The sequence below is a fragment of the Pezoporus flaviventris genome, unplaced genomic scaffold, assembly GCF_033815535.1.
Source record: "Pezoporus flaviventris isolate CSIRO_AGI_PZ_B2104156 unplaced genomic scaffold, CSIRO_AGI_Pfla_v1 ptg000041l, whole genome shotgun sequence".
In the NCBI taxonomy this organism is placed as follows: domain Eukaryota; kingdom Metazoa; phylum Chordata; class Aves; order Psittaciformes; family Psittacidae; genus Pezoporus; species Pezoporus flaviventris.
Genome location: NW_026892589.1, coordinates 6,840,237 through 6,866,968, shown reverse-complemented (window position 1 = coordinate 6,866,968; position 26,732 = coordinate 6,840,237). Strand labels below are relative to the sequence as shown.

Here is a 26,732-nt window from a genome sequence, read left to right as displayed (position 1 = left end):
CTGAGGGGGTTTGTTTTTTTTTTCAAGTAACCATGCTTGGAACAAAAAACTCAAGCATTTGGAAGTGATGGGATTCTTGTATAAAAATGATCATTAACTGATCTCACCTGAAATGCTTTTCAGTTCATACATTCACTGCAGTGCTTCTCTGTAAATGGTTGTGAGTGGAAAATGCAGAAGTAGTACTTTTATGGGGAGGAAGGGGAAAGACTTGCCAAGGGGCTAAGTGGAATGATAAATTGCTTGCCCGCTCAAATTATGGGTATCCAGTTTCTTGCATTTTGCAGCTCTTCCTTTTTGTGGCAGGGAAAAGAGCTGAACAATTTAGTATTTCCAAGTGTGTGCGAAGTGTGTGCACATGGCCAGCTCAGCACTTAACTTGCTTAAAAAGGAATGCAGCAAAAAGCAGATTTGACAGCTGCTTGATGAGTCAATGTCAAGAGGAAATACTTTTTTATTGCACTGCACTGCATAGAAATAGAAATAACATCCAATAATGATAACTGAGAGAGGGAAGTGACTAGGAAAACCAAATGTCCTGATCAGTATATATTTAAAGTTGTCATTTCAGTTTAGGCTGCCTTACCCTGTGTGACATCTGTGTCATCTTCTCACTCCCCCAGCTCATCACTCAGATGGCTCTGCCACCTCCGGATCCACAGTTTGTTCTCAGAGGTACCAGTGCTGCAGTCCACACTCTGCATTTCTCCTGTGGAGGCCAGGAGCCCGATGTCCCTGTTCTTTTCTCTGGGTAGGTAAACCTGGATTTCTGGCCGAGTTGAACATCATATGGACATTTCTGTTTAATCCACAATTTGTCTAGATAATACACTGTATCTGGAGAAAACAACGAAATGCCTGGTTTGTGACTGAGGAGGGTATTACCTTTGTACATACAGCTTCAGCTTTAGGAAAAAAATATCAAAAGTATCAGACTGTCTTATCAGAGGCCTCACTGAAAGCATCTGTTCTTACTGCCAGGTCTGAGAATGGGCTTATCCATGTCTGGAACCTGAAAACACACAGAGTGGACACGGCGCTGGATGGCCATGGGAGAAAATCTGTCTACTGTGTGGAGACAATGGGCGGTAAAAACAGGCTCCTCAGGTTAGCAAAGCAAAGCAGACAAAACCTGGTGAAAATACTCGTCTCTGTGCTGTATGTGATTGAAGTGGTGGGGTGGAAAGGGGGAAAAAAAGGAATCTTTTATTTGTGGAGTCAGTGGAAGTCTCTCCAGTGCTTAAGGAAATGTAGAAAAGTACAAAAATACAAGGAAAACTGTAGAACAAAAAGTGGAAAAAATGATGTGATTAATTTCTTTATGATGTATACGTGATGACATCGTGACAATTGGGGTCCATAGTGGCTTTATTACTGCTCTGGGATCAGGTGAGGTCTCTGGGTAAAGGAAATACAATTGGATTTGAAGTTGACAGGTGCTTCACAACTGGTTCTCAGGGAAGATCAAAATTTATATACAGAGGTTATAAATAGAGGGGAGAGGGAGAAAAGGTAAGGAAGAGAAGAATCAGAGATGGAGAATGGAAGACTGAAAATGAGCAAGAATGCTGAGTTGTATGCCTTTGCTTTGTTGCAAAATATCTTCTGTTCTTGTTTAGCAAGGGAAGGAGAAGATCTGTGTACTTTGGATTAGACAGGTGATCTAGAATAGATGCCAAAGTGTCTGTATGACTAGGAGGTGTTCTGACATGTTTATCTGGAGACGACATCTCTTATAATATACAGTGGAACTCATTAGCATTTATATTTGTTATCTGCTTAAGTACAATTATCAACACTCTCTCTCCCCCATAAAATCATAGTGAATGAGCACTGTTTGTATAATTATAGAGTTTTTCCATACCTCTATTTTTGCTGTATAACAGTTCACATAGCAGTGCAATTTTAGGACAGCAGTTGTCTGTACTTTTTCTGTTCAAAAGCTGAATCACAACAGTTCCTTGCAGTACCCCATTGTTTGTATGCCCAGTGCTATAGATATTTGGACAGTCTGTCACTCAGCTGAACAGCAGGTGGGAGTTTCTGTATTGTTGTTGAAGTCGTCTCAACAATCTGTAGATTTGCATCTACCTCTGTTTTGGTTTCATACTTCCACAAGGTGATACTGCTAATTAAAACAAGAAATGGGTAAGGGATTTTTCATGAGTCCTTGTCCCAGGTGATAATATAAGGACACGTATCCTGTGCCACTATAGGTTGTGGACTGGAAGCTTTGTTTCAGGGGCAGTGGGATCATGTAAATCTGTAGCAATTAATGCTGTGCCCTTTGTCTGCTTTTACTGTCTGGGAGCAGCACACAGACTTTTGGGTGGGACAGAGGTGTGCAGAGGAGTCTGTGAGCTGCTGTGGCGAGGCAGTGATGCAGATGCTGGTTCTCTGGTTTTGAATATTTTAACCACGGTGTTTCATTGTTTAATTCCTGCTACTCACTGCGCCAGCAGTACCTCTCTTGTGTCACCACACACACAGAGTTGTAAGCCTTCTGTGCCCTCCCTGTGGCTGTGGGAAGTTGACCGTTGTGTAACTGTAGCCTTTTATTTATCTTTGACGCGGTCTTTGTTGTCTGGCTATTTGTCTTTCAGATGTCAACATACCTGACATTTCTACTTCATTGCTAGGGTGAAAGTGTTGAATGTGTTACTCTCTGGATATTTTTGTTTCCTTTAGATTAGCTCTAATAAAAATACTTACACTTTACCATTTATGATGAATATGCTCAAATAGTCATGAAACTTCAGAAATACATACACACATATAAACAGCATAACTGTGTTTGATCAGGTTCCTTTTTACAAGGAAACGTGGCTAGCTGTGACTGCAGGGTACCTGACTCCCCCTCAGACCCTTCCTCCTCCCAGGAACTTCTGAACCTGCTGGTCAGTTGTGCAGCCAGCAGAAGGGTGGTTGTCTCGGTGATTCCCAGATGTTTCATGGAAGACCCTGTCAGTACCCCACAGAAGCTGTACAAAGCTCACTCCTTCGCTGCATGTTAAAGACCCTACTTTGAGATACTAGCCTGCAGGAGCCAGGCTTTCTCAGACCTGCTGCTCATGGATAACTTGTTTTACTGTAACAGTCAGGGTCGTGACCAGAGGATCTGCTTGTGGGATTTGGAAGAAGGACGGACTGCAGTGATGGATTCTGTCTTTACGGAGAATGTGGGATTCTGCAGATGCTCTTTGTTAATGGTGGCACAGGGACGCTGGCTAATGGCCATGGCAGCCAAAGCCCTGGAGGAGGTAGGAAGTACCTTTTTTTCCGAGAGATTGCTTTTGGTTTTGAAAGGAGATAGTTGAGAAGGGGAAACTTCACTATTCTCAAGTTCTCTGCCCAAGAGAGGGCAGAGCAAGGAGCCTTTGGGGGTCCTAGTCACTAATTTTACCTGCCAGAAAGATGACTGAATTCTATAACTCAAGCTCTGATAACAAGGATACCACCCCAGGATTGTCTAACATGTAAGTATTTGCAGCTGCTGATGATCTTTCATGTGCAGGAGTTTTTAAAACTCTTCTGGTGCTGCTCAATACTGTTGAAGGGGAACAAGAGTCCTTGTGGGAACTAATGGTCAGAAAGTCTGTCATCAGGTGGAGGTACTCATCCTCCATCTGAAGCTGAAAGTCGTGTTTGGTGAGAGGAGGGGAGGTGTAGGTGATTTGTAATGCAATGCGTGGTCTTTCACCCCAGGCTAATTCTTTAACTGGTACTTTGGCTGGAAATAGTTGAATCACTATTAGCAGCCAGAGGTTTGCTCAGTATGAGATAATTGTAGGGTCCCTTTCAGTTCCTACTGGGTAAGTCCACGACTAAAACCCATTATCACAGAATCACTGACTGACAGCTTTGTTGTCAGTTTCCTCTTCTGCTTTGGAGAAATCATATTTTTGTTTTCTTTGAAGGACTATTTGAGGACATCACACAAAAATTAATTATTTCAAATACTTGACATCAAAATACCAAAAATATGAAAAAATAAAAAGTGGTATAAATATGAAAAGAAATATTGTTGCTAATTGCAAGGTCAGATGCTTTTCTGGACTATGGGATACGTATCTTGAAACTGAAAGTTGCATATTTTATAGATGAAGTAATAAGTGGGAATGGTGCCTGTATTGTAAGAAAAAGTGAATTTTTATTATTCAGAAGTTAAGCACATATTTAAGTACTTTGTTGGCTAACCGCCAGAATGTTCTGCCTTTTACAGAACTGACCAAGCCTGTAGATACAACCACTCTACCAGTAAATACAACCATTCCCGTACCTTGTTCTGATCAAACAAAGGCCTCTCTCCATTTTACAGCAGTGCTCAGTAATACCTCAGTTGAAAAAACAACCTGACAAGTGCGTTCTTGTGTCAGCCAGAGAAGAGGTTTTGTGTCAGGCAGAGAGTACAAACACACACATTCTGGTAATGAACAACTGAATAACCACCTGATCCAAAGAGCAGGCGTTCACCCCAAAGTCTCTTACAACTCATCTCTGTTTTATTTTCATTTCTGTCCTTGGACCCTGCAAACTGATAATGATTTGCTGTCTCCTGAGGTAAGAGTTCCACTCCGTGTATGAACCTTTGCATTAGAACTGTGTCGGGTTTCAAGACATTCACATAAGCTCCTATAATATATAGTGCTTCCAAATAGGCAGCACTGTGTGAGACACAGTACATTTGCAGCTTATGATTAAAATTAAGACTTAATAAGTGTTTATGCTTGGCTGGTGCCCAAAAAAAGAGTAATTTTGTCTTAAAGCAGGTTCAGTCCATAAATAATGAGATCTGAACAGGCATTTATTTGTTCATGATTGCATTTAAATCACCAATTATGAGTTACATGCACTTTTCTTGCCACTTTGCCAGAAACATGTTAAAAGCTTTATTAATGTGAAAAAGAAAAAGGGTGTGTTTCCTTGTGGCCAGTTTTAGCCACCCAGGAACACTATTAACCTCAGGCAAAGGCAAATCTTTCTCCTATTAAGCAAAACCAATATAAACACAGAACTTCAAGTTTTAGGTTACAGTTGTCAAAATATATGAAATAGTATTTATTTCTAAGGCTCAGTTGCCTCTAATGCAGACAGTCTCTGGAACTGTCAATCTAACACAGGCAGCTCATGCCTGCTGGCCTTCTGCAGAAAGCTTTTCTCATCTTTGTGCTTTTCTTTGTCCTTCGCAAGCCCAGCTGAAGCCCTTATAACAGTTTGTCCATTTCTAATCAAGGTAAAGTGAAGGAGATGGGATTTTTTTCTTTTAACCCACAGAATTGTGTTTATCAGAGAACACTTATCCTTCCTTATTATGTAAAAGTTACAGTTTCAGTGTTGTCTTCGAGGCAATGCCCTTTGGAGGGCCAGTGATGAAAGATGTAAGATGAGAGCAGGACACCATATTTATAGCCCATTTCCTGCAATAGCTAACTTGGTCATTATGTTGATAGCAAGAAAGTTGCCAAGAGAAAAGCATCTTTTGTTAAGAGTGTAGCTCCGAAGAACCAGAATTCCCAGATGAATAAACTTTGGTCTGTTCATAGTTTTGGTCTACATCTTCGCTGCAGCCTCCATTCCTCAAATCTGGAGGATAGTTTCCTGCCCCATCGCTAAGTGGCCTTAGGAAGTGTATATTGTGTTTATCGACTTGCACTCCTAGAGTGCAGCTGGCTTTTGGCAGGCTAGCTGACAACCCCTAGAAATAGGAAGATGTTCTGGCAAGCTTTGAAATAAAGGTATGGGATTGGAAAGCCATTGCAGCTGCCGTGGTCCTGACTGATGGCTCCCAGAGGAGCCATATTTGTCTAATACCTCATCTCAGATGCTTAAGGAAATTCGCGTGACTGGGGCTGTCCAACAGCACTGTTGGGCTTTTGCACATTCTGAAATAGCCCAGAATGGCTGCTGGTGCTGCGTTTATAGAATGTTTTAAGTCCTTTAATTTTATGAGATAATGCAGACCATTGTTTATTTAACTAAAATAAAAGATCACCTTAGTGATTCAGTATGCTTGTGAGAAACAGCAATGCTCCTGGCAGCAAGCTTTTGATACCTAAGAACTTCTATTTCTCCATAGTTCGAGGCTGTAGAATCAGCCCATAGTGAGACAGTGCTGTGTCAATCAAGAGACTCGAAACCTTCCCGTGCCAAATTGCAAAGGCAGGCTCCCCTGATCTTGCCTGCCGTCGTCCTGGGGTGGAAATGAGCTACTTCCTTGGCAGGAGAAAGACATGCCCAATGCTAAAAAAAGAAAAAAGATGATCCATAATTCATTACCATCAGTGCAAGTAACAGTGGAAGCTGCTGAGTAGACAGAGAGCAGGTGTTTAACACAACATTGTCTGACCCCCTATTCAAAGCAGGGTCAGACAGTGTTGCGTTGAACATACGGGTGTGCCATCCCTGCTCCAGCCTGCATCAGCAAATTCTGGTTTACATTTGTTAGCACAGTCAGCTAGTAAATAAAAAATCCACCTTTGATATATCCATAGTGCCCATGCAAGCTCTGTGTTACCATGACAGAACAGAGGAGACAGTGCAAGTGTCCACGAGCAAACATAACAAATAATTAGCCACAGAGATGGAAAAAAGGGCAAGGGAAAGGAATTGGGGGAGTGTTTTCAGATGAAGCAGTCTGCAATATCATCTACTGTATGCACAATATCATCTACTGTACAGAAAGCACACTAACACAAATTAACTAGAAGGGGGAAAGAAGAGGATGTGTTCATTCCAGCAGTTTTGTCTGGTCTTTCCTAAAACAATGACTGTATTTAGATAGCTGTAGATTCCCCTACAGTTCCAACTTAACATGCATTCCTGTTTCCTCCAGACAGTTTTTACTGGAAGAGCTTAATACTAACCTTAATCACCTTAAAAGACTTGTGTTTTTAACAGCAGAATTTTTACCTGGAGCTGGACCAAATACTCTTGTTTTCCTGATGTCAGGTTCAGGTTTTGGAGCTGCCATCCAAGACGTCAGTCTGTACCTTGAAGCCAGAGGTGGGTGCCAAGCTGGGCATGCCCATGTGTCTGAAGTTATGGCAGGTAAGGCAAGAGTGCCTGCTAATTGTGAAATGTTTTCCCTGTGATTCATTTTATATGAAGCACATGAATCTTTCTTCACTTGGATTTTGATTTATTATCAAACCAATCAAGTAATTATACTATTAAAGGGGGGAAAGATTTGTGAACATCCTTAATGTAACTTTCAGAGCTTTCCAAGCTTTAATGGAAGATTTGCAAATGCTCAGGAAAACCTTTGTATCCTTAGGATAGATACGGTTTTTGCATCAATCAAGAGGAAAATGAGTGACTTACCAAAACTAGTTGTTTGATATGGTTTCTCACTGCATTAAGAACGATGAGAAATGACTGGGTTACTTAAAAACACTGATTTTAATGGCAGGTTACATTCACTTCAATGCCCTCAGGACAAGGAAGCACTCTATGAACATTTCTATTCCAGGCATACAATAGGAACAATATTTATGGTAGCTTTGACTTTGGACAAAAGGTAAATAAAAGCAGTTAGTGGAAAAAAATAAAACCCTAAACGTATTTGTAGAGAATCAGCCCATCATGTTTATGGGGTGCCTGCAATGAAAGCCACGTAATACAAAAAGGTGGCAGTAGAGGGAGGAAGGAGCTTAGGTGATTGGCTCTAAATCGCAGGAGAATTGGTGGCAAAGCTGATTCCCAGTTTAATCAGTTGGCTGAGTCCCAACCACATACTGTTACAGGAGTGCACTGCCATCCGAGCTGATATCAGGTATGTTGTTCCTGCAGGTTCGTCTGAACATTTATACTGGTTTCAGTTGAAAAAGTTATCAATCAGTTGTGAATTTGAGGCCTTGGTGTCCTCACTCAAGGTCCTGGCGTGACTGAAGTCAGGAGGAATTCAGACAAAACTAGGAGAGGCCACAGTTCAAGTCCCTGTAATGCTGTAATTAAAAACTGGGAAAGAAAATGAAATAGACTGATTAGGCTTTTATTAAACAGAAAGTTTCTCCTAAAAATGCAATCAGTGTTCAGTGCTCAGTGAAATGAATGGGGCTTTCTGTCTCCTGGACATTTTTTAATAAGGTGAAGATAACTGAGGAAATGATCAGTGTTGAAAATTTTGTTGCCTTTATAAGAAGTTCTCTCTCTTGCCATGTTTTCTACATGCACTAATACTGCTATTCCTCTAGGAAGCGGAGCAGGTGCAGAGTCTTAATTTTATGTAGGTTTTAATTTTGTTGCCAATGGGGATAAAGCAGGGAACTGGGAAGAGGTAAATTATTCCATGCAAATTCTAGCTTGGGAAAGTCACCGCAGCTTCCTAGACTGCAGCAGGCCAGGGTAGATAATCCCTCACAGTCTCACAGCAGGGCATGCTCTTTTACAAATGAGTGCAACTCGGTTTAAAAGTGTGTGGGAGGAGAATACTCTTAAGGGCAAATAATTGCTTGTGGTGTACCAGAGTGATGCTCTGCATTCTGTTCTGTGGTTTCACTGGAAGCGGCACACTGAGTAACCCTGTAACCATAAAAGCAGAGGAACACGAGCTAACCCAGCTGAAGCCCTTCCTGTGTAGAGGCCATCCAGGATTCCTTTGTGCATTACTGTATTGGGCAATATAGGCATACCCGGGAGATGAGCTCTCCCCAGCCCATCGCCTATGGGCAACGTGTTGCCTAAGAGATTATTTGATGTTGCTTATGGCACAGTAAATTAACAAGTTGAAACAGAAGCTGACACGGAGAGAGCCACATAATGGTCTGAAGGAAGTATGCTTGTGGTTGTTGTCCAGCAAGAGTCTGCGGGCTATGGCCATGTATCATATTGTTCTGCATGCCAGTAAACAAAGATCCATGTACCAGGGAAACCACAGCTTACCAGCAGCACAATGACTTAGAAACATTACTATAGAGCAGAAGGAAATTGTGGCTTAGGTTAGGCTTGTAGATTAAGCCTCACCAGCTTAACCTAAGCAGTTAAAAAGCCTGTGGCTGTTTATTTTGTTGTTTTGAAGCTTTTCCCCCTTATTTTACAAAGTCTGTCCTTAATTGTATGTTTGTACAACAGGTTTTTGCCTTGTGAACGTTCGTATTCCTAAATATGTTGTGCCTTCAGCTTCACACCTTCCTGCTATTACTAACTGGGTGGAGCAGGATTTGCAGGAGTAAGAATAGGCTTCCCTTATATTTTTTTGCGCTCCTTGGGGAAGGCATCATGTTGCGTAACGGTGCAAAAAAAAAATGCAACAGGAATAATACATGTAGAAACTGGAAATGCAGAGTTATTACTTTATATAAACTACAGCAATTATTGCTGTTGAGCTGACAGCACGTCACCTCTTCTTCCTTCCTTGACAGGTATCCAAATGCAACAACAAAGTGTTCTGCTTAGGAGGAACAATGATTTATATTTTCATTTTTCCACTGAAACAGAACATGAATGGAGAAGACTTTTCACCAGAAGTGTCCGTTATTAGGAACTGAAATAAACAGGCTGTTGTGAAAGCACTGCCTGATGAATCCAGGCATCAGCTTGAGAGGTTCCCTCATCTTGCAATGGCCTTTATTGTTTAAGTTCAAGTACATGTACTTATCAAAATACTACACTTCATACAGTTAGGAAAACTTGGGAAGAAGTAGCAACCTTCAGTTCATAGAAAACAATACTTTGCTTTCAAAATAGGCCAATCTTAGATTTAAGTTGCAAGTTACTGGGTTTCAAATCTAAGCTAAGATACCCACAGCACCAAAAAAACCAACAACAACAAAAGGTTTTGCTTTGCTTTTCCCATAACACTGAGCACTCACTCTTGTCTTAATGAGGGTTATGAGCACCTATGAAAATCTGCTGTCTGGTGCTGAGTAAAGCAGAGGAGCTGACCCTGCCCACCCATATCTTGTGGTGTTGGCTAATGGAAGCTCTATCTGCTGTAGAGCCCCAGGGCTCTGGAGTCCTGTGCTCATAGAAGAGCAGTACAAATAAGGGGGGGTGGATGGGGTATGACTTTGTTTTGCTTTGAAGGTTTTACCCTTTACTGAATATAAATTAAACCTGGAATGTTTTTATCATTCAGATTTATTTTTTTAACTTCAAAACCCAGGTACTCTTCACCCAAAATCATAGAATCATAGAATAGTTAGGGTTGGAAAGGACCTTAAGATCATCCAGTTCCAACTCCCCTGCCATGGGCAGGGACATCTCACACTAAACCATCTCACCCCAGGCTCTGTCCAGCCTGGTCTTCAACACTGCCAGGGATGGAGCATTCACAACCTCCCTGGGCAACCCATTCCAGTGCCTCACCAGCCTTACAGGAAAGAATTTCTTCCTTATATCCAATCTAAACTTCCTCTGTTCAAGTTTTAACCCTGATGGTTTAACTCATATGTATTGACATACATTCATTGCTCTCATGTTTTATTATTTTAGCAAATAAAAAATTTGACAGAGGAATCATGCACAGTTCTGGGCACTACAGGAGACCTTTTCTGTGGGCCTTCCTACCCAGAGCATGTTCCCGGCCTTCTCAAAAGAAAAGGGATCTTAAAGCAAAGAATGAGGCTCCTGCAGGATCCCAGTTCAGAAGGGTGATAAAGGGGATTTCCCTTTGCTTTTCCTTCTTCTAAGAGGCAGTTTTCTTCTCCACACAGTGAGATCCATTCCTCATTTAAACCCTTCTTAAGGCTGAATAAATCTGAGGAAAGAACATGAGGCTTTTACTCAGCAGTCCTGTTACCCAGACCACCCATCTCTTGTTAGTTTAACTACCCCTAGAACAAATAGTAACCAGTGGAAGAATTGTCTGGACCATTAATAGAAGCATCGAGCCTTTGGCCACTGCAGGCTGGTATCCTGCCATTGACAGCCAGCAGGTTTGAAGAACTTCATTCAGTAATGCAATACCAGTGAAAGGCAAGTCTTTATAAATGTCCTTACACGTAATTTTGAATTGAATACGAAGTAAACATATCCTGAAGGATCTAAGAGTGTTTGGAAAGAGCTGAATAACCTGGATACATTTCTTAGACGTGCCTGCATGAGGTGGTTGTAATCCCAGTGTTTGTTTTTGGTGTTTCATCTCGTACCAAAGAAATAGCTGGCATGAGCAGATGCCTGTTTTGTAGTTGCTTTGCATCAGGGATTTGCATCTTCACTCACATACCCAGTTACTGCTTACGGGGTCATTAGTCTTTTGGCTGGAGCAATGATGAATATTTTCCTTAAGTGTGACATGTAATCCAGTAATGTTCCCTTCTTTGAGTTATTTCAGAGGCTTAAATAAATTAGGTGTCTGCCCAGGGTGCCATGGCCCTTGGCCTGTGACATCATTAATCAAAATAGCTCTCAATTGGTTACAGTGGGACTCGGGCGCCTGTTAACCCCTTGGTGACTCACCCAGAGATTCCTTACGGGAGGCTCAGTGTTTACCTTGAAGCACTGGGTAATTGATCCCTATGTGTAATCCTACACTTGGCAGTGTGAAACTGGAATCTTTGGGCATGGCACTTCTTTCAGTGTCCATGCGGGTTTGTATAGCTTGATAGTAACTCACTTGCTCTAGGAATTTTTTTAAGGAGCAGAAAGTTCAGGCCACGAAGGAAAGCTGCTGGAAACTTCAGGCAGCCTTTCTTCAGGTGCTGTAGATGTCAACAGTTTGGATTTGCAGAGAGAAGTTTTCTCTGTGTGTGTGTGTATATATGTCCGCGTTAGATACATATATATATGTATATATATATACATAGACTTTATGTGTAGATATAAAAATAGGTGCACGTCAGCAGTTAGTAACACTTTGTGTAAACGGGTGGACTATGAAGCTTTGACATTCAGGCTTGTAAATTTTTCACTTGTTCACCAGTCAGCATTTCCATTTATTTTCTTGGTGTTTGGACTGAAATGGGGATGGTCATTTTCCTAACAGACTGTTTACTTTTCAAACAATTTTACTTTTCCCTTGATCAGCTCAGCAGTGATTCACAACCTTTGCTTCTGGCTGGCTATGAAGATGGATCAGTGGTCCTTTGGAATTTGTCAATGGGAAAAGCATTGAGCCAACTTGCTTGCCATCAGGAGCCAGTGATGAGCCTTGACTTTGACTCGGAGAAGGCCAAGGGGATCTCGGGCTCATCTGAAAAGGTGCTTAGCATCTGGAGCCTCAATGAGCAACAGAACCTCCAGGTCAGGATCATTGGCCCTCTAGTGTCATTTATCCCACTTTGCACTAACAGTTTGATAGACTAAAAAAATATTTAGTCATGAAGAAGAGTTGTTGCAGATCTCTAGCTAATTAATCACAGACTGGTTAGAATGTCTGTGCTATGTGACTGGACTTAGCACAAGATGGTGAGGATTTAAAAAAAAAGGCAAAAAAACCCTGTCTCACATGTTTCTGGTTTTACCAAAGTTGCAACAGGCACACAAGCCCAGCATTACTCAAGCCATTGCCTCTGTATCTTCATTTATCACGTTAGTAGTATTCAGCTCTCAGAATGTCCTAAACATTATAAATGAGTTACAAAAATGAGAAACAAAGGATTGATTTTCCAAGGTTCTGCTTGAATGGTTAGAGCTTTATTTCCAATGTGGGAAAGACAGAAATATTCCATGACATATTTCACAAACAAAAAGAGTAGGCTAGCACAGCTAGCACTGTGAGGTTTAACAGCCAGCATCCTTTGGCACCTTCAGACCCTCAGCTAGAGACAGAGACAATCAGTCCATTGGATATATCTGTGTGTTTGAGCTCTGCATACCTAGAATGGCTGGTTTAGAGGTCTCACGATCACCAGTTTAGTCTATGCTACTGAATAAATGTTGCTTAATCTAGACAACATTAGTGAGTGTTCCAACAGTGCCAGGGGGTTAAGTAGGTTTTAACTAGGTGTGGAAATGAAGTGCATAAATAAAAATTAGTGCTCATGAAAATTAAAATGGCCCATGCATAGCCTCTCCACTGCTGAGTGCTTTACCCTTTCTTAAGCGGCAGTTGTCCCTGGAACATACAATGCAGAGTACCCTGTATGCCCCATACCATCCTTGAGAGGACAACTGCTGGATACACCAATCCATGAAAGAACAGTAGTTACTCTTGAAGCTTTTTTTTGGACATTTTTTAGGCAGTGTGTCAAGTTAATGCTGTTTCCAAATGGTGCTACAGGAAGAAAAGCAAGTGCTTGGGCAGCCAATGATGACTTGTCACCCTGGGGCTGTGGTGAAGGTGTATAATCTGCTGGGCTTCACCACAGCCTAAACGAGCATATATGGAGTGGTAGGGCATTAAAATCTCAGTACATGTAATGTAAATGCATCCAACTGAGATGAAGTTTGGAGGACACAGCACTCACTAGGAGAATGTCTGAATGTTAATAAGCAATACAACATGTAGTAAAAGAGGCACACTAGATACCGAGTAAGTAGCAAAGGTATTCTAAGCCAATGTGATAGAGTTTTAACAAGTCTGGGACACAATTGTCATGGGTTTGGGGTGGTTTTTTGTCATGTTTTCCTTCCCCCTGCCCCAGCCTTTCTGTCACTACTGGCACACATCTGCACCCGGTGTCCTTAGCTCAAGGAAGCAGAAGAAAGGTGAGCAGGTAAGTCCCAGTAAGAAATTTGGTATTGAGACTAGTCTTCTAAAGCCAAGGTGTCAGAAACCTGACATCATGACAGGCTTCTTAAAGCTTCACGTACTCTGGTGTTAATATATTCCTTCATAGTAATTATACCAAAGCTTTTTCCTAAATTCAGAGAAAATACTGTTCTCCACAGCACATTTCAGTTATGAGTCACCCATAATGCAGGGCTACAGGTGTGACTCATGGGGAAAATAAACAGGTTTTCACCTGAAATATTCCAGGTATTGTTTTCCACAGGGTATTCACATTCCCAGGAGATGTCGGATTAGTTACATCTTCAGCACATCACACTCTGTGATAGTAGCTTTTCTCAGAATAAATTTAAATGCCAAGTATTATAAACTGTAAGTGATGTTTCTGTGCTTCACACAGAATATGAATGCCCTAATAAAATGCATCTTTCATACGAGCACTAGAGATTGTCAAGGACATAGATTAAGGTTTTTTTTCCACTATTGCATTAATAATATAAACCATATGGGGATTTTTTTCCCTGACATTCCAGGTACCTGAGGTAATGGTAGATGTTGGAAAGCCACTCAGTGGCACATTATTTTTATTCTAAAGGTTTTAATAAGTAACTGTGGTGCAGAGCTATCTGCTGGTGGAGAAATAATGATGCAATGATGGTACTTCAGCTCTGTTTTAAATGGCAGTGTTCCAGTTTGTCAATGAATAGATGATGAAGGTAACTTCATAGTTTATTGCTATGGGGAAAGTTTGGTGTATTGTCTTCTACAAGAAAATTGCTGAAATCATCGCTGTCAACAAATGACTGGATTGGTTATGAGCCTTCTAATTTGGACAAGATAGTGTAATTATGTGATGATGTTTGCGGTATAATGTAGGAGGTAAACAGCTTCTGCAGGTGAATAAACAAAGCAGAACTGAGCAATCTGATAATCACAGGAGCTCCTTTGTACATGACAAGAAAAAACTATAAGCAGCAATGTAAGTAAGTGTACAAGTTTTGGTGGTTAGGTTGCTGAGGCTTTTCTTTCAAATGCTGAAGCTGAGGCTGCTGCTATCTTGGCTATTCTTCCTATAAGAACAGGGCTTAAAGACATCGTTTGGGTGTAGGAGAGGGAAGTTTAGGATTAAAAAAGAAAAGGAAAAGAAAAATCTTGGCTAGCCTGTGTTAAGGAGGGGACAGGAGGTGCGTTTCTGTTGGCCTCAGCATGTCAAAATACCTCAGTGCATCTGCTAGTAGTTGCAAGTATCCTTGGTCATGACTGGCTTAAAGTAGATCACCTGTTTTTACCTCTTTGTTTTCTTAATTACAAGCTGGTTTTCTGGTTAGGAAATTGTGTTGGTTTGCATTTGACTACAGCAGTTGCCCGTAAGTGACTGGATGGCACCAGTCCTGGCACTAGGATTTCATCTGGCTGCATATACCTTGAGCAAGTTGTTCTGCTTTGTTTTGTTTTTCTCTCTCACCTCTTGTATTTGCAGATCACGCACAAATGCCCACTGTTCCCTTATGTTCCATAGCCAAAAGGCATCACCATTATAGGCTTCACTTTCAAGCTGTAGCTTGCTGATGACATGCAATTTCTCCCAGTCGCCCTGATTTTGCTGTATGGCTCTTGCCCACATAATGACAGTAATGATGGGAAGCACCACACCCGGGATTGGTTATAGCCATTAGCTAATAATCTGTTACACAGTAAGGCCCAATTTACATGTGCCAGGCTGGTGATATGAGTAAGAAATCCATCCCTTGCCAATATGCATACGCCAACAACAATCCTGCTGAAGCCACACTGCAGTAGCCTAACGGGGGAGCATACATACCAGCAAAAAGTACAGGTTTTGCAGTAGCAGCCCCACAAAAAGGCCCAAATACAGCCTCGTACTGCTCATCAGCATTATAGTTTAAATGATCTGTAATGAATATATCCTTTTTAACCCTGTGCCAGCTATGCATCATGGACTGTCCTTTGAGAAGGAAAGCTACTTAGCTGTAAAACATACTTGTCAATTCCTTCCCACCTCAGAAAAACAGCAAATACCACACAGCTTATTAAAACATGCACTGAATTATATTAGGCTTTGGTACAAGATAGCTACAGATTCAGTCTGAAATAGATGGTGGCATTAACATGTCATTTCCAGTTGTGCTTATAAATAACAGCACTTCAAGGTCCATATGCTCCAAAGGTGTCTTCCACACTGGGACGAAAGCTGGGCTGTTTCAACACAGACGCACACGTGGGTGCACGCACACTCATGCCCACACTGCCCATGCTTCGGCAGCAGACTGCTGACTAATACAAGTTACACGAGGTGGTCACAGCAGAAGTGTATTACATTGAACTTCAGGAGAAACTTAGTGAAGTGGAAACTTTTATTTCTAAAGGCTAAGTCTTGTGCAGCCCCTGTGCCTCCTGAAAGAAGCTAAAGGCCTTCCAATTTAATTGTGCCCCTCAGAAACTTGTGGCCCAGTAGTCCCTAAACAGTAACAAAAGGCTTCCAAGATTGAAATCAATAACTTGGTCATAATCCCCTTCTTGGAATTTGGTGTAAATAGAAGTCTCTTGGGAAGGGAGTACTAGAAATACAGATTTCCTGACACTGTAACCTAATTCCTGGAAGCATTCCTTTCTCAAGACTGTGGTAAATGCTACCACAGCTTATTGGTGGTTTTGTGAGGGGCCACAGTAGTAGAAACAAGTAGCAGGTAGTTTAACATCAGCTCAGCATGGGAAACACTGCAAAGGCAGGGAAAATATCTGGCCATAGCACTGAACATTGCAGCTCATGGAAAAGTAGCTTGAAAAGCAAAGCTGTGTAGTCTGGTTTTCAAACCTTGACTCTAAGCTTCACTTGTGACAGAATATAAATACCTGCAAATGCAGTATAAACTAAAAACATACACACAATGCTATTATTTTTAGAGAATGTTGCTGGAGATAGGATCAAATTGAGATCTTTTCCATCTCTGTCTATAATTTTTCATCTGCCATGTGGTGAAAAGCTCCCTGCTACCTGTGTGATAGCCATGTATATTGCTGGTCACTCTACCTTCTAAAATCCCCACAGGTTCCTTTTTCTTCTGTTTTAAACAGTTAGAGCTCACCTCTTAACTTTCTCACACAGGTTTACAAAACACACAACCTTGTCAACGCTGGCATATCCGATATCACCATCCGTCCAGACAAGAAGATTGTAGCAACAGCGGGGTGGGATCATCGCATCAGGATCTTTGGCTGGAAAAAACTGAAGCCATTAGCAGTGCTGGACTATCATACAGCAACTGTCCATTGTGTGTCCTTCTCCAACCACAAAAACCCCAGGGAGAGACTACTGGCAGCTGGCTCAAAAGATCACCGCATCAGTATCTGGTCAATATATACTCAAACGTGATGTGTTCTGCACTTTCAGAGACTAGGAAAACAAGATTGGTGAAGGATTCTTTACACTGTAATTCAAACCTGGATGTGGAGAAGTGGTAGAATTTATTTCCAGGCTGAAGTGAGAGTCCTGGGTTAATTCTTATGCTGCTTGTTCAAGCTGCAAGTTTAGTTTTCCAGAGAGGAAATGGATTTTTAAAATCTGTAACATGCACAGCAAAGCCAGTCACAAATGAAGACACAGAACAAGTCACTTTGAGTTCTGCTACAGGCTTTAAAACAGCTTGTCTTTAGCAGGTTGCTGAAATAACTTGTACCAGTACCTTCTTTTGTGAAAAAGGACTGGAATCCCTCAGACTGCCATGGGGGCACAATATAGAGCACAGGATCACAGAATGGTTGGGGTTGGAAGAGACCGTCAAACATCATCTTGTTCACACCCCCTGCCATAGGCAGGAAAGTCTGTAAGGCATTTATGTATCCAAAAATCTGAATCGGTGTAAAATGTCACTCGTTCTTGAAAATTTATACCCATTAAACCACCTCCAGTGGTTTCTCATTGTCAGTTACTTTTTATTCCCCATAACTGAAAGGCTAGCAGAACAACCTTGATTTGTTCACACTTCTGTCAGTTTCTAACTTAAACCAACAGCCAGGAATGTGACTAGGGACGGCCTTTGGCATTTATGAATTTCATTATGTCTCCTGTCACCTCGACCTTCACAATTAATCACAAGAAAGAAAGGGGTAAAAAAAAAAAATCTTCCCCTGCACTGCACTGCAAAGCTATGTAAAGCCTTTCAGAGCCAGCGCTAAATCCTTTCCACAGACTGACTAGCTGAAGGATTTAAACTCAGCAATCCAATTAGCGCCCTTCTCCTTGGAGAGTTAGGGGTAGGTTTCAGCTTGGCAAGGCTGGGATTCAGCTACACAACTCCCATTAACATTTAGGGGAATTGCATGAATAAATCCTTATCCACACAGGGCGAATGGCTCCATTAACTTGCCAGCTCTATAATCATGGAAGCTGAAATTCATCCAATGAAGGGGGCTTTTTGAATCATGAAGCAACATTTGCATTCTTTTAAACCATACACCATCCTCTTAGCAATAGACATACACAAGTGTTCAAAGTGTTCATGGACATCTCACCGTTGTATTCCTTGACAAAGCTGCAGTTACAACTGCAGTTAGCAAGGGCTGGTTTGTTGAAAAGGAGATGGCCTGGAAACTAGAACTCGGCTTTACAGCCTGAAGTGTTCTGTGTCCAGGCTATGCGCTGTTGATACTTCACTGGAAATACTTGTTTCTGCCTCTGTATGAAGCTGATCATCAAAGAAAAAGTCACCAGAATTGTAGTGAACAGCAACATCAAAAGACTTTAGAAATTATTTCAGGGAAAACATAGAAGCAAATTAAGGTCTGGGTCTGCTACCCAGCTGTGCCTTACAGGCAGAGAATACTGTTGGACTAAAAGTCTTAAGCATCAAGCCCGATGTTCTTTCCATTAGACACAGATACAGGATACTATTCCCAGGCTTTCAGAAATAAAACTTGGCCTTACACATTTTGGAGTGTGATGACACTTTAAATAATGCATTTCTTTGATTATTTCTTTACTGTTCAGTAGCTGTATGGAGGATCACATTGCAGTTGAAAGTTAAAGCCTAATTTTGAGTGATCCCGAGTCAAGGGGAGGTGCTGGTGTTCATTACATCTACCAGACAGAGTTGCATAGATGGTAAGTAAGTGCTCCATCATCCACCCCCCACCCAGGAGCCACCTACACTGGACACGAGGCTCCAGCCAGCAGCCTTATGGAGTGAGGCAGGGGCCTTATCCACAACCTACTCCTGGAAGAAACCTTCTCTTCTTTTTCCCATTTCCTAAAGTATGTCAGAACTGACATAGATAAATAAGCAAATAAATATGGAAAACATTGTCGTGTGTGGTCCAAGGACCCATCATAGAGAGTTTGCAAAAGGCTTTCCTTTTGGCTGTCCTGTCTCGTCCTACACCACACATGAAGCCTGTCAGGCAGCCTTGAGATTGGTGTGTCCCTTCTGTGTGGGCCTCTTGAAACAGAACTGAGTGAAATTGTGCTGTATGAGAACAATCTCACAATCAATTAATTTTTAAAGACCCCTAACCCCAACTTTAGTCTCTTCTCCACTTAGATTATAAATAAATCAGTTAAATATTTAATTAACTAAGTCTCCATTTCTCAGGAGAATGCCCTGCCCTGTGCTTTAACCTGTGCAATCACTACACCTTCAGAATCAACAGCCTTGAAGTGAGAGCTGATGATGGCCTATGACCTAAAAAGCTTCGTTAAGCTGATGGTTGAGCACTGTTCTGGAAGGCTGGAAAAACCAAACCCAGCACTGCATCTCCTCAAGCACTGATCTAGGTGTCCTTTATCCCCAGCTTCAACTCTGAGGTACAGAGTTAGAGGCACAGCTGCTATTGGGATTTTGCATGGATCAAAGCCAGGAACACCTTCTTGAGACTCTTCGTACAACAGACATGGGACTGGTCAGGGCTGGAACCAAAGGTGCCTTTGGCCTACCTGAAAAATGTAGCTTCTGAGCACCACTGCAACTGCCATAGCTTAGCACAACAACAACAAACCAACCAAAACACACACAAAACCAACCAAACCAACCAAAACACACACAAAACCAACCAAACCAACACACAAAAAAAAATATCAAAAAAAAAATCCCAAACCAACCAACAAACTCCATCCCCCCCGCCCCAAAGAAACCCCAACCATTAACACATAGTCAGTCCCTGTGTTGTGAACCCACACTCTGTTTCCTGTCTCAGCTGCGCATCCCAGCTATTAAAAGTTCCTTCTTCCCTCTTTTCCTAATGGATTGAGAGCTGCTCTGCAGTGGCCCTGGAGGTAGGTGGCTGGCCTGGAGCATGCCAGTATTCCAATTCTCCACGGCAGCAAATGGCAGCCAACACTACTGGGCAATTTCCACAGACTGGAGCTGTAGGCTTAATGCTTCTCCAGCAGAAATGCAAAAGGAACACAGAGCTCACCCATCTTGGGCAAATGGTTACTGTAGGAAATAAAAGCCAAGCCTGGTCCTGTCAGAGAAGTAATCACTCTTTCCTCTTATCCTCCTGACAGATAAAGGCAGCTGTGCCATCAGAGAATAGTGTAAGAGGTGAGAAGCCAGTTTTAAGACTGGAGTGAGGACTGAGGTGCAAACCTCTCCAGCATTTTGGAGCAGCTCCATGCTCAGCACACCACTTGGTTCTGAACGCCAGTTATGAGCACCTAACACCGCAGGGACATGATGAAGCTCCAAGGCATTGATGCAGCCTGGCTTCTGCTCCTGGCAAGGTGACTGGGGGCTGGCTCACAGCCACCCCACGCGGTTCTAGACCTTGCATCCCAAAACAGTACACAAAATGCATCTTTAGTGAAGGCCTGTGCATCGTACATCCACTGTGGGAAACAACTTTTGATGGAAATACTATGATATTGGCACAGTGGCAGATCACTAGGAAGAACGGATTAATATCCCTTGTCTTAATAAGAGTACTATTAGATCAGAGCCTGAAAGTCAGGAGCTCCCAAGTTTATTTTATCTGAAAAATTTCTTTTACTGTCAACATTGGTGTCTAAAGTAAGGATGGAGATGCACAGATTTCTAATGGGTTTTTTGGATGATTACAACATGCCTTCACATCCAACTACCGCCCTTTGCTGGGGTTAAATATTTCTGTTTGTCTGACTGGGTAGATTTAAAAATAAACTTAGTCATGCAAGCATAAATTGAAAATGAGGGCATGAACTGCAGCTGGAATCCTACTAGCAGGCAGGCACAGGGGGAAAGAGTTTCATCAGCTTCAAGAGGAAGGACCCATGTTGCAGAGCTGCTTCCTATACTTAGGAATACTTCCTATATTTAGGAATTCCTACACTTACATGTGGCATCCTCTACTTATTTACTTCCCATTACCAAAGCACTACCCATGTGAAACTTGCACATTGCAACAATCAGTCCATTAACACTTTACATCACCACTGATTCGATTTAAACACTGATTTTTTTCACTTTATAGTTTCCTTGAAATTAACAACAAGACAGCATTAGTTTGATCTAGAGTTGAGCCTAAATGCTGTAGTTTGAATGTGAATTACAAAGTCTTCTAAAAGTTTATTTGCTTAAGAAACTGACCTGGACTTCCCCAAAGTAGAAGGATTTCCAACAGGAAGGACAGTCAATACAAACTCTCGACATCTCTACAGACTGTGAAATACAGCTGGTTTTGTCTGATTGCACCTGCGAAATCAACAATTTTTTCTAGGGTAAAAAAACCAAGAAAAACGCTCTTTGCAATTGCACCATGAGCATGGTTATCACTTGAGGTTGCAGCCGAGTTGATAGCAGGAAGGTTGGGAGTGAAGAGCCACCTTAAGCTGCTGAAGTGAGCTCTGGAATCTCACCTGCCAGAAAGGAACAGGGCTAGCCTGTACCTGGCCTAAAGGAGTCAGGAGTGAAGGTGATGACAGCTAAATTATTACAAAAGGCTTCCTCCCTAGAATCACCATCTTTGGCGCTGTGAGAGGGAGGAAAGCAACCGGCATTCGTAAACTAACAGAAATAAATCCCAAACACTAGCATTTGTGCAGCAATTACATGGAATATTTATCACCACTGCAATGAACGGTGATCTCTGACCCTCCAACATGTTTTGCAAATGAATCCATTAGTTCCAACGCCTTTCTCTGATCAGTACATGAGCCATAAGGCACTGCAGACCTGGGTGTAGATGAGCAAGGGAAGAGGAGATTAATTGTGTTTGTAGTAATGAGTGAAAAAGGAAGTGGGCCAAGGGCCTGCAATGAGAGTTGTTTAATTTAGCCCTATACAATACAACTGCTTTAGTAAGCCAATAAATTACTCTGCAGCTTGACTTGGAATGTTGCAAAGGTTTGAGTTTTAAAGAGCAGATTTTTATAGTTAAGTCAATGCTTGCTTCTGGACTGCTTTGGGTTTTAACACATTTAAGATGCATCTACAAAGCCAACTTACAAATGAATAAATCTTTCCCTTAATTCAGTCTGCCAAGAGCAAAGATAGAACACTGACTGCTACAGGAGCCATGTTAGTGATGTAAACCAAAGGACTGGGGATTAAACAAGGATTACCGAGCACTAAATCAATGTGTTTGGTTTTCTGGCTGTGTGTCTGTGGTGTGAAAGTGTGGATCATTACATCAAACATGGTACATGACTGCCTGGATTAATACTAGACAGTGTTGCAGCAACGCAGAGACACAGAGTTTGATGCTTAAGCATGACCAGTGTGCTACCAAGAAGGCAATGGTGATGACTACAGAACAGGGTTTCTGCTGGTTGTAGTCTGAAATTCTGGCCTGGATCCCCCTAGTAGAATAATTTTTCCAAGGAAACCTGGCTGTGTTTAATCCATGCTCTGCTCTCCTGAGGCACGCTGGAAGTTTCTTTTACAATGCAAAGAAAATCATGAATTAAGATCACATGGGGGGGGTGGGGGTGGCAATTCATTTAAGGATCTCACAGCACAAAATTAAACTCAGAAAAGAAATTAAAATTCTGCACTATCAGATACAGCAGATAAAAAGTTCCATTTCTACAACAGACTTAAATTAAAGCATACCAATTATGAAACTTGACAACAGCAGCAAAGTAAGTGTGGAGCAAGTAGCCATATTTTAGATACCAAATTGTTTGCCCCCTGACCTCATCCCTTTTGGTCAAGACAAGACCAGCAGCCAGGGTCCAGGTTAGTCACAGCTGCCCTGGTGTCTGGTTGTATTTACCACCACCCCTTATCAAACACCACGAAGTAAGAGGTCGGTCTGGCTTGAGCCATCCTCTCCCCTCTGCATTTTAAAGCTATCATCAGCTGCAGTTATGCTGCCTATTAAGAATTTTGTTCCTGAGTAGGGATACACACCCTCAAATACACTCACTGCTCATGTCTGAGGGGGGGAATTTTGTTTTAGCTGTGGGTGTTTATTCCCGTTCAATACAATCCATCACAAAAACTTCAACACTGTAATGTACTATTAAAACACATAGTTGGGACCACAGCAACATAATCCCTCAGTTGTGAATGTTTTGCTCATCTGACTGATAGTATGAAATGTATCTGTATGTTCTATCAGCATTACTGTGTACTGCTTTATTCTGGCTTATCTCAGAGGAATTTGATTTGATAAAAGAGGATAAGAGAAAAGGGGGCAAGGGGGGAATCAAAACAAAGAAGCAACTTGCCCCTGTAAATTAGGTGATCTAAAGATTCTGGAAAGCACAAAGGTCCTTGAAGCAGAACACCTCCAGCAAGACACCACATTCCTTACGGGAAAAGGACAAAGGTGACAGGGAGGAAAAGTTCCTAGAGTTAGCACACAGCGAAAGGTTTGTCTTTCTAAACCTGTACACCAGCTCATTTCAGTTTCAGATATTGACATTTGCTGCTACCTCCCCAGCAACCTTTTGTAAAGGTGTTGGAACACTAGGAAATCCCATAAACCGCAGCCTACACTTCTAAATACACCTCTGTGCTCACCCAGAGGAGTGGGTGTTTATTTCTGTACTATGAACAGTTACAATGCCAGATGTTACAGTGCCGTGGGAGATGGCAATGGGAAGGACTGGGGTCCGGAAGCAGCCACATGCGCTGCATTAGAACCATCCCAGAACAATACTATCTCCTTACAGAACAGTGACACGGCAGTCACTAATTCTATCAGTTGTCTGTTACAATTTGAATTTGATTTAGAAAAGGAAAATTAAAAAAAAAGGAAAGAAAAATAAAACGCTGCACGAGGATTGCTGTTACAGCTGGGTGCCGTTTCCTCCTAGGTTTTACTCACAGTATATGTAAATTGGGACAGTAACAAATACAGAAATCTTTCAGCACTTTCTGGACAGCAACGATGTCTCCTTCCTACCAGCTGCAGGGTTGATTGATCCTGATTATGACCAGATCAGAGAGTCCAGGGAGGATGTTAAACTGCTGAGCCATCACTCTGCTCTATAGCTCTGGCACCTCATGCATCCAAAGGTACATTTTCCAGGCACCTATGGCATCACTTGCTATAAACATGTTCTGACATAGGTAGAAGGAAGGTTGGTGCATTGGGCCCACACAGTAATTTCGAACATGGCAGAGAAGGTGGACATGGCATGTGTCTTGATGGTAATTAAAAAATTGCTGACAGAAAATCTCAGTGATTCATGGATACATAGTCTGTGCACACAAAAGCATATAGGCTGCTTATAACATAAGGCTTATGCTAAGTATTGTGTTTTCAGATTTTTTTTCCTCAAATATTTTGATGGCATGCAGACTTGGCATCACACTAAATAGAGACATTGAGTCTTTATAGTTTTATCTCTTGAGCCCATCTGGTTTGAAGCAGTTGACAACAGGCAGGAAAGGGAATAAAATGAAAGACTCACTTCATGTTTGCTGAAATAAAAGAAATGTGTAAGGCAGTGCTCAAATAAAATCAGCCTGGCTGGAGGGCTGCTGCACTCCCCGCTCAGCACCCCTCCTCTTCCCTGCTAAGATGATTGGAATGGAACAGCTTTGCCCACAACCCCTCTACTCAGTGTGAGCTCTCCCTGCCCACCCTTGGTGCTCAGCCCCCCAAAAAGGCAGCTGAAGCAGCCAGGCTGGAGCACCAAGGGGGAAGGGGAACCGTTTGCCCCCCAGAATGAGGGACAGTGGGAGCGCTAAGCAAGCAGAGTAAAAGAGCAAACACAACGCCCTTGTCCATCAGCCAAGCTAAAACCACTGAGAAAACTAATAGCACAAACACCTCACATGAAGAAGCTTCTCTAAGTTTTATGTGTTGTTCATTCCATCTTTAACTTCCTTTTGCAATTCACATGTACAGCCCTAGGACTGCAGTCTCAGTACATGAGCACTTGGGCAATTCACCTATTGCAGGCAGGTACAGAACACAGCACTAGCACCAGAGGTGTCCTGCCCTACCCACTGAAGCCACCAGTGCTTAGTTACCAGAACCAGCTACAGTGAGAGCATATGTGGATGTAGGAAAATACCCTTTCCTTCTCCATCAACCAATGACCACTGGGAGCTGTTCATCCAGGAGTTACAGAACACTAACTGGAGCTCAGGCTAGCACAGATGTTCTGGGGCACTTGCTTTCTCAGTGAGGCACACCGTACAAAATGTTTGTCCTCTCCTGGTGGTGGTGAAAGGCCATCCTTTATCAGCTGCAGAATCACTCCAGGAACACGAGACGGAAGTTGCTGTGTAAGTCTGCATGATTTTACACTATGTAGCAGCTTGCCTGGAAAAAGTGTGTGCTCCATTCCCCTCCATACTGCACCATCTCTTTAAAGAATTAGATCCTAAATGTGACTTCTTTGGCTTTTGTTCTTAATCACTTTGTTACTAGTTCAAATTCATAATTTAACCTAAATAAGAGTGATTTATTATAATTATTTTGTATAGGCTGCTCTTCATAAACTTTTTTTTTTTTTTTAATCTGGAAAAACATTCAATTTCCCATATGGAAAGAACACATATATCATACTTTACTCAGATATACTTGGCCAAGTATTGCACATATATGCAAAACATATGTGACATATTCGAGGCTGAATTTCATAAAACAAAAATGCTATGAAATGTGATATAATAAATACATTACACAAACATATGCGGCCAATTTATAAAACTATGGTATCTTTCGTAAATTTATAATAGGTCATTTCTACTAATGGGGGGGAATAAGGGCATTTTTCTGGCATATGCAACACATACAGTACCTTACATAGACTTCCTGAAGGGAGGGGGACCTTTGCAAAGCAGACTTGTACATGTACGTACACAGCGTATATGGGACATTTCCACACCTTTCAAACTTAGTGTATATCTTTAAAACCAACCCTCGCTTTTTGCATTGATCAGGTGTACAATGGGCAGGAAAAAAGAGAATGAAACAATGTTCTTGGAACTGAGAAAGCCTCTGATACACTAACTAGATTCCCACAGATAATGGGGATGTTTTGCTTTAACTTAAGAACACTTGATAAGCATACACAATGCTCATGATAATGGCCAGTAATAGAAACTTTTGGGTGCAGTCACTTTCATCTGTTTGTTTCACACACTCCTGTAAATTAAATATCTGACTAATCAGGTCAATCAGAATAATTAAGAAAAAAATGATACATTTAGAAAAAAGTTACATACCTACACACATGCATGTACATGCCTCTGCACTAGCAGGCTGCACTTCCAGAACACCAGCTTATAGCAACAGCCGAATAACCACTGGCTGATTATCGTCAAATTCTAACTCACAGATTACTGCCTTTCCCAGTTTACGCCTGTGTGCTTCAAAGATCAGACCTTTGTTTTATAAAACAAATCTGTATTTTTTTTCTCTCAGATTGCATATTTGCAAGCCCTGGCTACAGTTCCGTAAGGGTTCACTTTCCGTGTGTGCACGACCTAACCCGTGCGATGCGCAGCTCTTCCCTCTGGAGGGAGCCGGCTCTTCAGGCACGGCGACGGCGCAGCACCGCGTCCGCTGGAGCGGGGGTGCAGCGGTACCCGCGTACCCCCAAAGCCCACCCCCACCCCACGCCCCCCGGGGTGACACGGCCTCTCCCGGCTACACAAGTGACGGGTCAGCCCATTGCACCCACCGGCTCAGCACTCTGCCAGCATAAACGGGTTTGTTTTCAACC

General features: G+C 42.1%; 2 protein-coding genes across 10 annotated transcripts in view; one reads left to right on the top strand and one right to left on the bottom strand.

The window, feature by feature from the left end:
* The window catches only part of GNB1L (G protein subunit beta 1 like), a 66,736-nt gene extending 49,181 nt beyond the window's left edge, over window positions 1–17,555 (top strand). For 8 of the 9 annotated variants that reach the window (XM_061465598.1, XM_061465594.1, XM_061465595.1 and 5 more), the window contains 6 exons: window positions 624–751; window positions 982–1,107; window positions 3,098–3,260; window positions 6,949–7,047; window positions 11,965–12,180; window positions 16,737–17,555. In XM_061465598.1, coding sequence (XP_061321582.1) covers window positions 636–751; window positions 982–1,107; window positions 3,098–3,260; window positions 6,949–7,047; window positions 11,965–12,180; window positions 16,737–17,003 — 987 coding nt within the window. In that variant the 5' untranslated portion in view covers window positions 624–635 and the 3' untranslated portion in view covers window positions 17,004–17,555. The remainder of the gene's footprint in view (window positions 1–623; window positions 752–981; window positions 1,108–3,097; window positions 3,261–6,948; window positions 7,048–11,964; window positions 12,181–16,736) is intronic. The other variant, XM_061465600.1, reaches the window with a different exon arrangement.
* COMT (catechol-O-methyltransferase) overlaps window positions 1–26,732 on the bottom strand; it is a 363,225-nt gene that overhangs the window by 105,360 nt on the left and 231,133 nt on the right. The gene's annotated exons all lie outside the window — the stretch shown is intronic.